This window comes from Carassius gibelio, chromosome A5 (genome assembly GCF_023724105.1).
Source record: "Carassius gibelio isolate Cgi1373 ecotype wild population from Czech Republic chromosome A5, carGib1.2-hapl.c, whole genome shotgun sequence".
Classification (NCBI taxonomy): domain Eukaryota; kingdom Metazoa; phylum Chordata; class Actinopteri; order Cypriniformes; family Cyprinidae; genus Carassius; species Carassius gibelio.
In genome coordinates this window covers 33,726,753-33,739,196 of record NC_068375.1, presented here as the reverse complement: position 1 = coordinate 33,739,196, position 12,444 = coordinate 33,726,753, and the positions used below count along the sequence as shown (strand labels likewise).

Below are 12,444 nucleotides of genomic sequence, written 5' to 3'. Positions count from 1 at the left end.
ATGACCTTCAATTAAATCCACATGTGGCATTGAAAGCCTCCATCCAGCCATCTCTACAGTCCCAGGCTCACATGTGTACTCACACCATAGGTTTTGACCTGGAAATGAAGTGTTTTCTTCTGTAAGGCAGCCAACAAATTAAATGTGATCTAACCTAGTGGCATAGCGAAAGGGGGGGGGGGGGGGGACTGGTTAGCGAGAGCTAGAGGCCGTGGAGGTGCAGAAAACACACTCTGGTTGTACAGTGTGCGGTTTTCCATGGCTGCACATTCTTGAGTCCTATCATTCCAACCAGCATTTATCTCTGTAACTTGAGAACGAGCAGGTCCAGAGGCTAGAGTAAGCTTTGAAGGCTCTACAAGAGTTTCGTCGAGGGATTCCCCACCCCCTTTTCCGTGACTGGCCCATGTTAGGGATGTTCTTTTGATTGACAGTTGGCGTTGGCACAGAGGCTGCTTGTTGCGATCCTCTGGTTGACGGTGGGCTGAATTACTTCAGCCGGTTGCACTGCAACTGAGCCAAATGTTATGTGTGTGTGTGTGTGTTTGAAGGGGTGGAGGGTGATGCTTGCGGTCGAGTTATGTGTGTGTGAGGTTGTCAGGGAATGGGTGGATATTTTGACTGGTTCGTCTCTTGGGAACCATGTTTTTGCTTTCTTTGAAAACCGGTTGCGCATGAGCAAGCGCTCATCTGTTTTCCAGTGGATTTTTTTTTACATCGGTGCTGACGGGAATGTAATGCACTGCCATCTCATTACAAGCTTGCTTAATGTTTTAAGTAGGTAGTTCACCTAGAAATGAGAACGGTGTCATCACTTACTCACCTTAATGCCATTCCAAACCTGTATGTGGAACACAAAAGAAGATATTATGAAAAATAAGTTGGCCTAGCATAGATAGTCAAACCGTGTACTTAAAAAAAAAAAAATCAAATTTTGTTTCCTGGATATGAAAAAATGCACATTCTGGTTTGGAATGACACAAGGGCGAGAAAATGATAACAGAATTGTAACATTAGGTATCCCATTAAAAATTGTTCAAGCCCTTTTAGATCTTGGCCATGCACCAAAATTCCCTGCTCGTGTTGGGCTATCAATGCTGCTTATATCAGAAGGTCATTCCATGTGATGGGATGTGTCAGAGCTCATTGGAGATGGTCTATATGGTGTTGACCTTTAAAGAGAGCTCACTGGATCAGCCCAGTCATCTCCAGCTTTACTTTCCCTCTTTCAAAAGCCGACCCAATGCCTGCGCACTTGTTTAAGTGGTAAGACGTCAAGGTCATTGTCGTATATGTGTGAAAGAGAGGGCGTGTGTATAAATAGAATTGTCCAGCCTATATCTGCTCATTAATTTTTTTTTTTTTTTGAGTCATAGTTGTTTGTTTTCCACACAAACAAGCACTCATGTTGCTGGAATGTCTGACTAACAACAAGACACTAGAAACTTGTTTCATAATGCACGTAAAACCCAGAGCTATGGAAATATGATTAGTGAATCTGCTCATTCTGGAAAGGATCAGCTCGAGTCTGGTCTCTGTCAGTGGAAATATGGAGGTGTATTACTTGCTTTTACAGTGAAAGATTTTTCTAGATTATTATTTATGTTCTCAGCAGATGTTTGTACCTAAAGCACTTTGAAGTAACGTGTATGTTGGTTCTTGGACCATTACTTATGGAGATGCACAGTATGCCTAGAGAACGGCTGAATGGGATCGAAAACGGTAAAACTCTACTGTTTAACAATAGGTGAATTGGAACATTAGACCATAAAAAAAAAAATTGTTTTAAGATGATTGATTTTTATTTAGACAAAGTAATATAGAATTTTACTATTGACCATCAAGTGCCAAACTATGAAAAAACAATAATCAGAATTTTTATTTTTTGAAATTTTTAGAAGAGTCTAATGCTCTTTTTCTCATATTTTTAAAAGGCTTAAATTTTCTATTTAAACATTTCCTTAACATTCACTTTCTATTACTTTGTATCTTCTTGCTCAACCTTCCACCTGCCTCTGCCACTCTCTAGCCCATTTTTTTGTCTATGAAATATTTTTTGAATTGAGTGGGCCAGTGTCGTTCCATTGGTGGTGGCAGCAACCAGACCTTGGCGCGGGAGCCCTCGTCTGTTCCAGCGCTCTAATCGCATTCCAGCCGGCCGGGCAGCGGCTTGCTCCACATTCCACAACTCTGGGGGCTTTCCAAGAGTCCTGCGCAGGCATTCCTCTTTGCCGGGACCATCAAAGTGAGGGAGGGACTTCAAAGGCATTGGTGAAGCTAGGTGTTGATGACCACAGTCCTCCCGGGTACAGATTTACCCGCCTCCTGAACTTCAAGAGTGGTTGTGGTAGTATTCTGGCGTGCACTTTTGCCTTCCTTGCCCATAAATCATGTCATGTTAACTCTCGACGTATGCTGGATTTTTTTCACCTAGAGGTTGACGTTTGACAGGCTGAAGTGTAAATGTTTTTGTCATGAGGTTTTCCCAATTTCTCTGATAGTGGCACTTTATATTGAATGGTTTACAGTGGGTGTGAACTGATAAAAGTTGTTGCATTGTGAAAAAGGATGTTTTTATTGATATGTAGTTTAATATTAATTTACATTTATGCCCGAGTGGACTCTTTTTTTCTCTAGAGTGACTTGACTACGATCAAGGTTTGAACATTTTGACCATGAGAAAAATGAATACTTTTATTCAGGATTGATCAAAAGAGACTGTAAAGTCATTACAAATTCAAATAAGTGCTGTTTTTTTATTTTTTATTTTATTTATTTTTTTAATTTCCATTCATCAAAGAAGCCACAAAAATTATATTAAACTGAACAAATATTTTCAACATTGATTGTAATAATAAAAAAAAGTTGTAGTAATTGAAAACTCAGCTTTATTATTACAGGAATAAATTATATTTTGTAATATATTCAACCAGAAAAACGTTTTTTTTTTTTTTTTTTTTTACTATTTCACAATATTACTGTTTTAATACAGATGAAAATGCATCAATTGTGAGCATAAGATACTTTTTTTCCAAAACATGAAAAAAATTACTAGTCTAAAATTGTATTTCTAGTTTACATATTATTAGATTGTGTATTCCATGGGAATTGAACCCATGACCTTGACATTGTTAATGCCATGCTCTATATTGCTTGTTTTATTGAACAAACATAGGACTTTATATAGAACTACCTATAACATAGCTTGACTTTAAGCCCTGGAAATTATTCTTAAAGAAGCCATTATATTGTTTGAAACTATTAGCATGATTATGTTTTATCTCTTTCTTGTTGTCTTCTCTCATGATCCTCCTGTTCAACTGTACTTTGTATTTTGTCATTTGAGTAGTAGACATTTCCATAAGAGAGAATCATTCTCACGCCATTGATGGTTTCAGTCTCTACTCACAGTCTTATAATAGACTCGCCTGTCACTTCCCCTCTGCTAAAGATGATCTCCCCTGTGGCTCGATGATACATATTTGAGTATTTACATGATATTAAGTGTTCGCTCCAGTCTGAATTGCACCATTTGTTTGCTTGTGTCGTTGTCAAGGGGACAGTGTGTGAATGGTTTTTCAGGGAGACGACATAAGAGGTCTCGCGTTCCTGTGGCCCAAACAGTTGGTCATAGGTTCGTTTCCCAGGGAAAGGCCTAAACTGATCAAATATGTACTTGTAAGTGGATTAAAAAGTGGCTGGCAAATCCTTGAAGTTTGTACAAATGTCTTGGCTGTAAAGAAAAATGGTTGTACATGCCATCATGAAAGCAAACTGTCTTTGAATAGCCACCGATGCAGAACCTGTTTTCTAAAACTTGGGCAAATCTGAGATTCTTGTGGTTGGTGCTTCATGATGTCACCTTCTTTGCAGCGTGTGCTTTACTTCTTGAGTACATATATATGGTTTCTGGGCAAGAGATTTTGGTCAAGACTTTCTTGGCCAGAGGTGACTTTTGCAACTGTCGTTCCATCGGTTTTGTCTAGACGACAAAGGAGAGGAAGTCGCCTCCTTTGAAAAAGGGCCCAGTCTCCCTTTATGAGATAATATTACACCGTCAGAGCAGGCCCCACCTGCAAGGCTTCTCCAGCTGCCACACTGTAACTCTATCTGTGCTCTCTTCAAGGCTGCGATCCCCTTTGAAGTTATTTCCAGTGCTTGGGAAACGAGAAGACACAAGCAATCAGAGCGGCAAGCTCCTCCTCTTTCCTCTCTCTCTCACCATCTCTCTTTTTAAGTATATCTAAATATGTTTTGACTTCTGCATGCTCCAACTTCAGATATTTCCCACTTTTCGCACTTGCATTTTTTTGCTCTTTGAGTTTCTTTCCTTTTTAAAATGTTTGTTTTGATTATTGCTCCTTTTGCAGATCAGAAACACGTTGCGATTGGAGTGTGAGATTATAAATGTCAGACAGCTTTATGGCTGCGGGATGAAAGCAAAGAGGGAGAAGGAGAAAGATAAATAGTCCAGGGCAAGTAGAGGAGAAGCCGTAGGCATCTGTCCCATTCCAGTATTTCACACTCTTCTGATAGACAAACCAGAATAGTGTTGGAGTCTGTGAGTACATCCTCTGTTTGGATAGTAGGTGGGAGTTCAGACGACCAGCGCCAAAAGGAAACTGGCCGGGTTGCCTTGTGTACCCAATGCAAAGCTCTTCCTGCTATGTGTGGGCATTTGATTACAAGACGGCCTTCCAGTTTTATAGATGAGGAAATGTTAGAGATATGTAACAGCTGAGATGGACCGATGGCTACGGCAGGGATCCACGTAGGGTTCAAGAGAAAATGACCTCCTGGTCTGCGCCAGAGGGCATGGCTTTGCATGGGCGTTAAGCTACGGTTGCTGGCGTGAAATGCTTTCCATCCCCTTTCTCTCATAGTGCAAAAACAAGTCCTGTGTGGATAAACTTGCCTGGCTTGCAAACAGAGTACATTATGATTTATGTACTGTTTTTGCTTTAGTGACCCTTTTAGTTAATTTTTTTTGTCATGTCATATTCATACGTTTTAGTGAAGAGAGTGAAAAATGTAACAAAATATTCTATTTTATTATTTATTTACTAATTCTAAATCATCTAAAATTAATGCATGTTATTTATATTACTTGTATTTATATAACTTAAATAAATAATTTCTACAAAACACATTCTGATTAGCAGCAAAGTTTCCATTTGCATTTGTATCATTATGAGCCGATACACATTTATGTTGTGTATATATTGATGTAATCTCATAGTGTGAATGTGTAGTGTTGCCAAAAGCGTTTGAAATCTGCATCTATCAGCGGATCCCTAACATATCTGTTCATAGACTGGTCTGCTGAGAGATGCGGCTTACAAACGCTCCCATGTGTATCTGTGTATGCACTCGTGAAGAGCATGAAGCGATGATCATTGTAGCCAATCACAGACATATCTGTTGAGCGTATGAACACAGTGGGCAATCAGATTCAGAGGTGTTTAAGAATCTGCTCAAAAGCACTCAAAATCCTATCGGGAAAGGCTGTTTTTGTCACATTTTTTTTTTATTTCAGTTCCGACATTCGTACTTTTTACAACACTAAGAATAGGACTACTCTAGCACATTTTTAGTTCCAGAACTAAATGTACAGTTCTAAAGTACTACTGGGATCATCACTTGTGCGGGGCATTCAACAACGAAAACAAAGAAGAACAACGTTAACAACAGGAGGATGGAGGAGGCTGTGATCGGAGCTTTGTTTTTGTTGTGTCTCTCTTGTTTCACAATAATGGACATGGAATGTCAATGTATACGTAAAGTGATTGGAAGAACAGAAACGAGGACTAAGAATCTCCAATGACAACTGGCAGTGCTACATTTGCTACGAGTGCCTGCACTTCAGCGTCCGTCCATCTGTCACTGTTCTCCGTGTTTGAGAAATAATTTGACACAATGTTTACAGTATGTTTACACAGCGTTAAATCACGGCGGGTGAGGGCATTTTTGTACGTGATTGGCCAATCAATGTCTACCTGCGTCAAGGGTAGTACTAGTTGTGCTGGTTAGACTCTGCTCCAGAGTAAGAGCCAATTTGGTTCTCAAAAAAGGGACTATGGTACTAAAATTTCACCCAGGTCTGGTGGTGTGAAAATTCCAAAAAGTTGGAAGTTGCACAATTAGTTCTGGTACTATGAAAAGGTTCCAGTGGTGTGAAAGGCCCTACTGTGATGTATTGGGGTAAATCAACATGCTAGCAAATTACCTCAGATTACTCATTATCATTTACTGATTCCTGACATTTGATTGGGTTATTTAAAACATGCATATATTTTCTGGATTTCTCTTCTCAAAAACAGTGCATTGGTAATTTCTTGCATTGTGATTTTGAATGTTTCTGGTCTAAATGGCATAGATTTTTCCTTCAACATTCACCATTCAAAATATTTGCTAGTTAAACAATGACTGTGTCCAAAAGGGGGGGGTGTGAATGTCCAGCACTCTCTTCCACTTTCAGTACCACGACCCTTGAGCAAGGCATCAAACCCACTACTGCTGCCCAGGCACTGCAGCACATGGCTACCCACTGCTTTTATATAGTGTGGACTTCTTGCGAACATATTTAATTTGTCATGTGACCTACCGGTATCAGTAGCATTTCTTCAGTGCTATCCACAAATTTTTTCCAGTAGCCACATGGGATAATAAAGTGTATTCTCATCAGAAGTAGTAGATTATTCAGGTTCTTTTCTCCTACTGTTATGAATACTGTGAATTTGGATATACTAGTCTTTACACATACTATATAGTATGGGATTTTGCCTGTGTATTAGCTGCTTCTATTAACATTGGTTTAGTCTTGATCACTATATCTTTAGTGACTCTTCTAAATTCTGTACCTCAGGAGTATCCCACTCTGTCTCTGTCAACCACCAAAATACAAACTGAGAGGGAAGCCAGCAGCCATTCAAGGCTCCCGTGCACATGGCGTTCACTCAGCACTGAAAACTCCCAGCACTCTTGCTTGTTTGAAAGGCTCTTGGCCTTGTTTGAAAAGCTGCCCTGAGAGCCGCGGCCGAGGACAGAGTTTCTCTAAGTGGCTGCGGGCCCAGGAAGGGGGAGGGTTGTGAAGCCCGCTTGTGGCTTTGATCAAATATTCCCCCACCTCTCCTGGCAGGATGGTCTGTTATTCCAGGAACTATTCTGCACTCCCGCGGCAGGGGGTGGGGGCTGGGTGACGGGCACAGGGTCAGAACTGAGAAAGGGAGGAGGTTGGTGAAACCAACGGCATGAGGAAGGAGAGAAATTGTCCCTTTGCAGAAGGAAAGAGTTTTTTTTTCATCACAAAATCTTCACAGCTTAAAGTTGATGGACTTGTGGCCCTGTTGCCGTGAATGATATATGTGTCCCCTGTCAGATTATAGTTGCGGTTAAGTAGGTTTGTTAGTTTTATACTCACTAATCAGAGGACATAAATTGGCTATGAAAAATCTTGGTATCGGGTTACATGGGGTTGAAGCCAGTGAAAGTGGTTGTAGTGTGGGTATGGAGTGGAGTTTGATAGCAGAGCGGTACCCTCAGGCTAGTTGAGCTTTTTGATTGTTGTGGGTGAAATTGATACTGGCCTTGACCTAAATGCCATGCCTGTGGCTGCGACTCATCTGTTCTATGTTCTCTACTACTGGACCACAGCCACAATCCATGAACGCTTGCTCTGTGTGCACCCGCGTGTTTAGGTCAGCTTTGACGATAAGAGGTCTGTGTTTTTAAAACATTTAGGCTACTATCTTATGGTTCGATTTTTAGACCAGCTCTGCTTAGTGTCCTTGAGTCTTGGAGCCTTTTTATTTAAATGCACATGGTCATTTATCATCTCGTTTGAAGCAGTTTTGCTTATATAATATTGGATTGCAATTCAGTAATGGCTTCAGGCTCTCCCTACACATGGATTTCAGAAGAAGTAAACTATTTTCTTGATGATTTTGAGTGAATTACTATTAAACGAATACATGTCTCTGCCAGCCACTGAAAAAATTACTACTGCACGCTTGTTTTGTAGGACTGGGTATCGATCCAGATTTACTGATTCAATTCCAGTGTTGTTATTAACTAAAACGATTACAAATTAATAATAATAATAAAAAAATGTATTGTAAAAATGCATTGGTTCCGTGATATCGAGTTCATTATCGAAGGCGATTCATCTTCGATAATGAACTCGGAGCCATAGTTCACTGACAAGCTACGCGATACTGTGTATTAACTGCCGCTCCATTTGAAAGCAGGGGAATGGGGATTTACCGCTAATCACAGAACCGGCTTTACTAAAGAGATGCACATGATCATTTCGTTCTATATATTATCCAGCCCTAACTTAAAATTAAGGTAAATATAAAAATAAAAAAACTCTAAAACTAATGAAAATGACTAAAACACTGTAGTCTAATGCTATAATATTATTTAAATAAAACTAAAATAACACTGGCAAGATTCGTGTCTTCCTTTTCACATTACTACAGCATAACAGATTGATCTTGGGCTGTCAGTATTGGGATTGTACAAATGAAGATCGAGATTAAATGAAAAATTGATTTTACCCGGTCCTAATATTTGGTGCAATGAAAGAAACCAAGCATGGCCAAAATATTTTTTGAGTGTTTTTGATTTAAGTTGAAGCTGGCCCCCACTGTTATGATTCGGCCCCAGGCAGATACGCGAACACATACTGCTTTCTTTGAATTGCAGGACTCTTTGAACCCCGAAAAAGTTTTATCAAACAGTCAACCCATCAGAAAAAAAGAAAACTCTAAAACTGAAGGTGCAAGAGAAACTCTGGTACCTGGACTGATTCTGTCGAGTAGGCTGAAATACTTGATCAAAGCATCAGTGAATAGAGTTTCTGACCAAGTTGGCATTTGGTGTGAGAGGCATTTTGATGTTTTTTGAGATGGTAAAGAACTCCACTGGCCGTCCACTTCTGACCAACTCCAAATCAGGTCAGCACTCACTCAGAGGCATGGAAGACAAACAAACAATTTGTGTTTGTCCATCTGTCCTTTTTGCTATTTTTTTTTTAAACACTATTCTGAGAAATATTTCAAAGGGTTAGTGTTACCGTTTATTAAGAAGGACATGCTTTTCTTCGCTCGTAACATAATTTTATATTTATTATCACTTAGTGCAAGCGAAAGACAAACAAATAAATGGGGTGAAAAGCATTGCATTGGCAGCTGTCCATATTCCATGTATGGAGATAACTTGCATGGCTAGCTCCATTGTGAATCACTTACAGCATTGCAGCACTTTATGTACCGCACCAATCTGACCTTTTTTTATTCTGCTGATGCTTAAGGTGGAACTGGGTATGAGGAGTTCAACCGCCTGTCGAATCAAATGATTGCCCCAGTGATTTCATTGAGAGTATTGCTCATGAAAGGAAATACACATTTGAACGGCTATACAAGAGAAGGATAGAAGAGTGGCGCTGAGGGTGGCGGAGCCAAACAAGGGGCACCTGTTTTGGTGGTTAAAGAAGAGATGGCTGGGCGCAGAAATTGGGGACCCAGGGCTGGAGAAAAGTGTGCAACTGGGCTTTCAGCCAGTCGTGGGGGCCTACTGGGGAAATTTGTTGGGGCGAACTGCGGGAAACATGATTGTTGGTGTGTGTTTAAAGTACAAATTGAAAATGGTTACAGGTGTTGCTGAATTCTCAATTTTTTTGGTATTTCTTTTTACATTTTCTTACATAATCTTTTTAAGTTGATGCAAATTAGCCTACCTCATCAACATTACACAAAAAAGCATAAGTTGGGAAGCAAATGTCAGTGCTCTTCAGAAAAGTAGGCTAAACTACTTGGGTAAATTAGAGAAGATGTCAGTTAACGTGTTTGCAGAGTGCAAGCCATGTCCAGGAATGGTGTGCCACATTTGTTTTCCATCTTTGACTTCTGAAAGGCCACTTTTGCACAGTTAAATCTGTGGCTCCAGATAAACAATTTGTTTATCTGGAGCCACACTTCTTAACATTTTTGCCCAGAAGCTCTCAGCTATAGATGGGGAACAGGTAGCTAAGGCTGAACCAGTTGTCATAGTATTTTAATCAGATTTACTGTCTGTTTTATGAATGCATGCCTCAAGACGATACCAATATCATCTCATGAAGGAGGTTATTGAATCTAAATGTATTTTTTCAGATTGATATTTAATGTTCGAAATTTTTCAAAAGGCCAGCAGTGCTATCATTCATTTAATATAAAGTCTAGCAACATGTCCGTGAAATGATTGTCTACTGAAGGTAATAGCACTAATAAAGAAATAAACAGCCATCCTTAAACAATTCACGGCCTCATTTTGCGGTTATGTAATTCCTAAATAATCTTTAACCTAGTTTTTTTTTTTTTTTTTTTTTGTCATTTTAGGAGGGTTTTATCTCCTGGAAATGTTTCATTGATAAATGTCTGTGTTGTCAACACATCAAAAGAGCTAGATTTCACACTTAGAACAACTAAAAGATGGGATTTCAGCCAAGTGGAGAGAGTCTGTCTGATATTCTGATGGTTTGGTGCACACCTAATGATGGTAATTATCATGTCTGCGCCGCTGAGACCTTTTAGAGTTTCCACACCTTTGCTGGTTTGTGGGTGTGGCGTGGGACATTAGTGTAGGGCAGTTTATTAAGAAAGTAGAGTTATGGTGCAATACCATGAGGTCAGGTTTATGCTTATCATTTAAAGGTGCACCTTTGCATGGAATATTGCAATATTAAACTCTTTATAAAAAAAACAACAACAAAAAAACAATGCATTAATCTGTCCTAAAACTCTCTTTGTCTTGCAGTTAGTCTTTTGTTACAATTTCTATTCAGTTTTTTGGAGATGAAAGAGTATGTTGCTCAAATGATCTTTTTGATTGAATTTGGAATGAGACATTAAAAGAGATTTTCTTCAATCTTGCAGATGCACCCTTTGGGCCTGTGTAACAATAATGATGAAGAGGACTTGTACGAATATGGCTGGGTTGGAGTGGTCAAACTGGAGCAGCCCGAGTTGGACCCCAGCTGTCTTACAGTACTGGGCAAGGTAAGGATGCCTCTCAATGTTTACTTACTGTAGTAGATTAGTTCAAAGTTCTGTTCATAAATGCCAGTGACTTTTAGGCACAAACTATTGTATTAAAAAACAGTGTTTTTGGAGTGACATTTTCTTATATATGCTGCAAATAGGGTCTTTGTATCATTATTTGTGCCAATTATTTCATGTTGTGCTGCTGGTCAAAGGCAGTTTTGGCAAAACCAGACCGTAATAATTCCACTTTGATTCATACAGTTTTGCAAGACCTGCTGAATGGTTTTGTTGTTCAAGACTGCCATACAGTACTTTCCAAATAGTGTCATCTGATTTGTGGAACTGCTGTGAATGTCACATGGTAAAATACTTTCAGTGTGGTGTTGGCTACCATGTGTGCTTTTCAGACAAATCCAGACGCAGATGAAGCGTTTCCTAATTGGCTGAGCTTTCTGCTGTCTCAAGACACCAGTATCTGTTTGCATGTTTGACCTTTTCATGGGGAAATTTGAGAATTTCCACACATTTATACTCAGCAGGACGCTCTTGGTCTAAAACAGTGAAATATTTTCTCATGTCTAATGCTGAAATGGGTTTAACGTTACACATATCATGCTCTCCGTATTCATTCATATGTTCTGAAATAATATTCAATTTGGTGCAATGCAATGATTTTGCTGTTATAAGAGATTTAGTTCAAGTGGATGTCAGTATACTCATTTCCTTGCTCTTTTTATTAGACAACATTTGCAAAGGAGCATAATCAAAGTGTGTGAACAGTTCTTTATCGGTGACACAAAACTGCATCAGTTAAGGTTTCAGGTTATCATAAAACCAAAAAAACTAACTCCGAATATGAACTTATATGATTTCCGGAAAGTTCACTTTAGGTGAACTGGGGGGTAAACTCACTCCATCTCTTTTACTTTCATAATAATGGGTTAGAAAAACATCCTCCCCTTCTTTTGTGCCAGTGCTATAATTAGAGAGTTGACTGTCATAATCGGGCCTCTGATATAGGCCCGCGCTCAGCTGGGGTTCTCGTTCTAGCCCCGGCATCAGTGTCTGTCCAGTCTCGCCAGTGTTCCTTTGACCTGCTTGTGCCAGTCTGTCCCTGCTGTGCCACCCCTGCCCTTAGTTTTGTTCTTCTTTTCCTTTCACTTTTCCTTTATCTTTCTGCTGTTGTCCAAACATGCACTGTTGTTCATAAGTTTGGGGTCGGCTAGATTTTTTTTTTTTTTTTTTTTTGAACGATAGAAAATCATTTTATTAAGCAAGAATGGATTAAAATGATCAAACGTGACAGAAAAGTCATTTCCAGTGTTTTTAATGATTTCTATATTAAACTTTCTTTTCATAAAAGAAAATGTATCAGGGTTTCTAGAAAAATTTTAAGCAGCACAATTGTTTTCAATGTTAA

General features: G+C 39.3%; 1 protein-coding gene across 2 annotated transcripts in view; it reads left to right on the top strand.

Annotated features, from left to right (window-relative positions):
• znrf3 (zinc and ring finger 3) overlaps window positions 1-12,444 on the top strand; it is a 76,523-nt gene that overhangs the window by 34,777 nt on the left and 29,302 nt on the right. For both annotated transcript variants that reach the window (XM_052596639.1, XM_052596648.1), the window contains one exon: window positions 10,917-11,039. In XM_052596639.1, coding sequence (XP_052452599.1) covers window positions 10,917-11,039 — 123 coding nt within the window. The remainder of the gene's footprint in view (window positions 1-10,916; window positions 11,040-12,444) is intronic.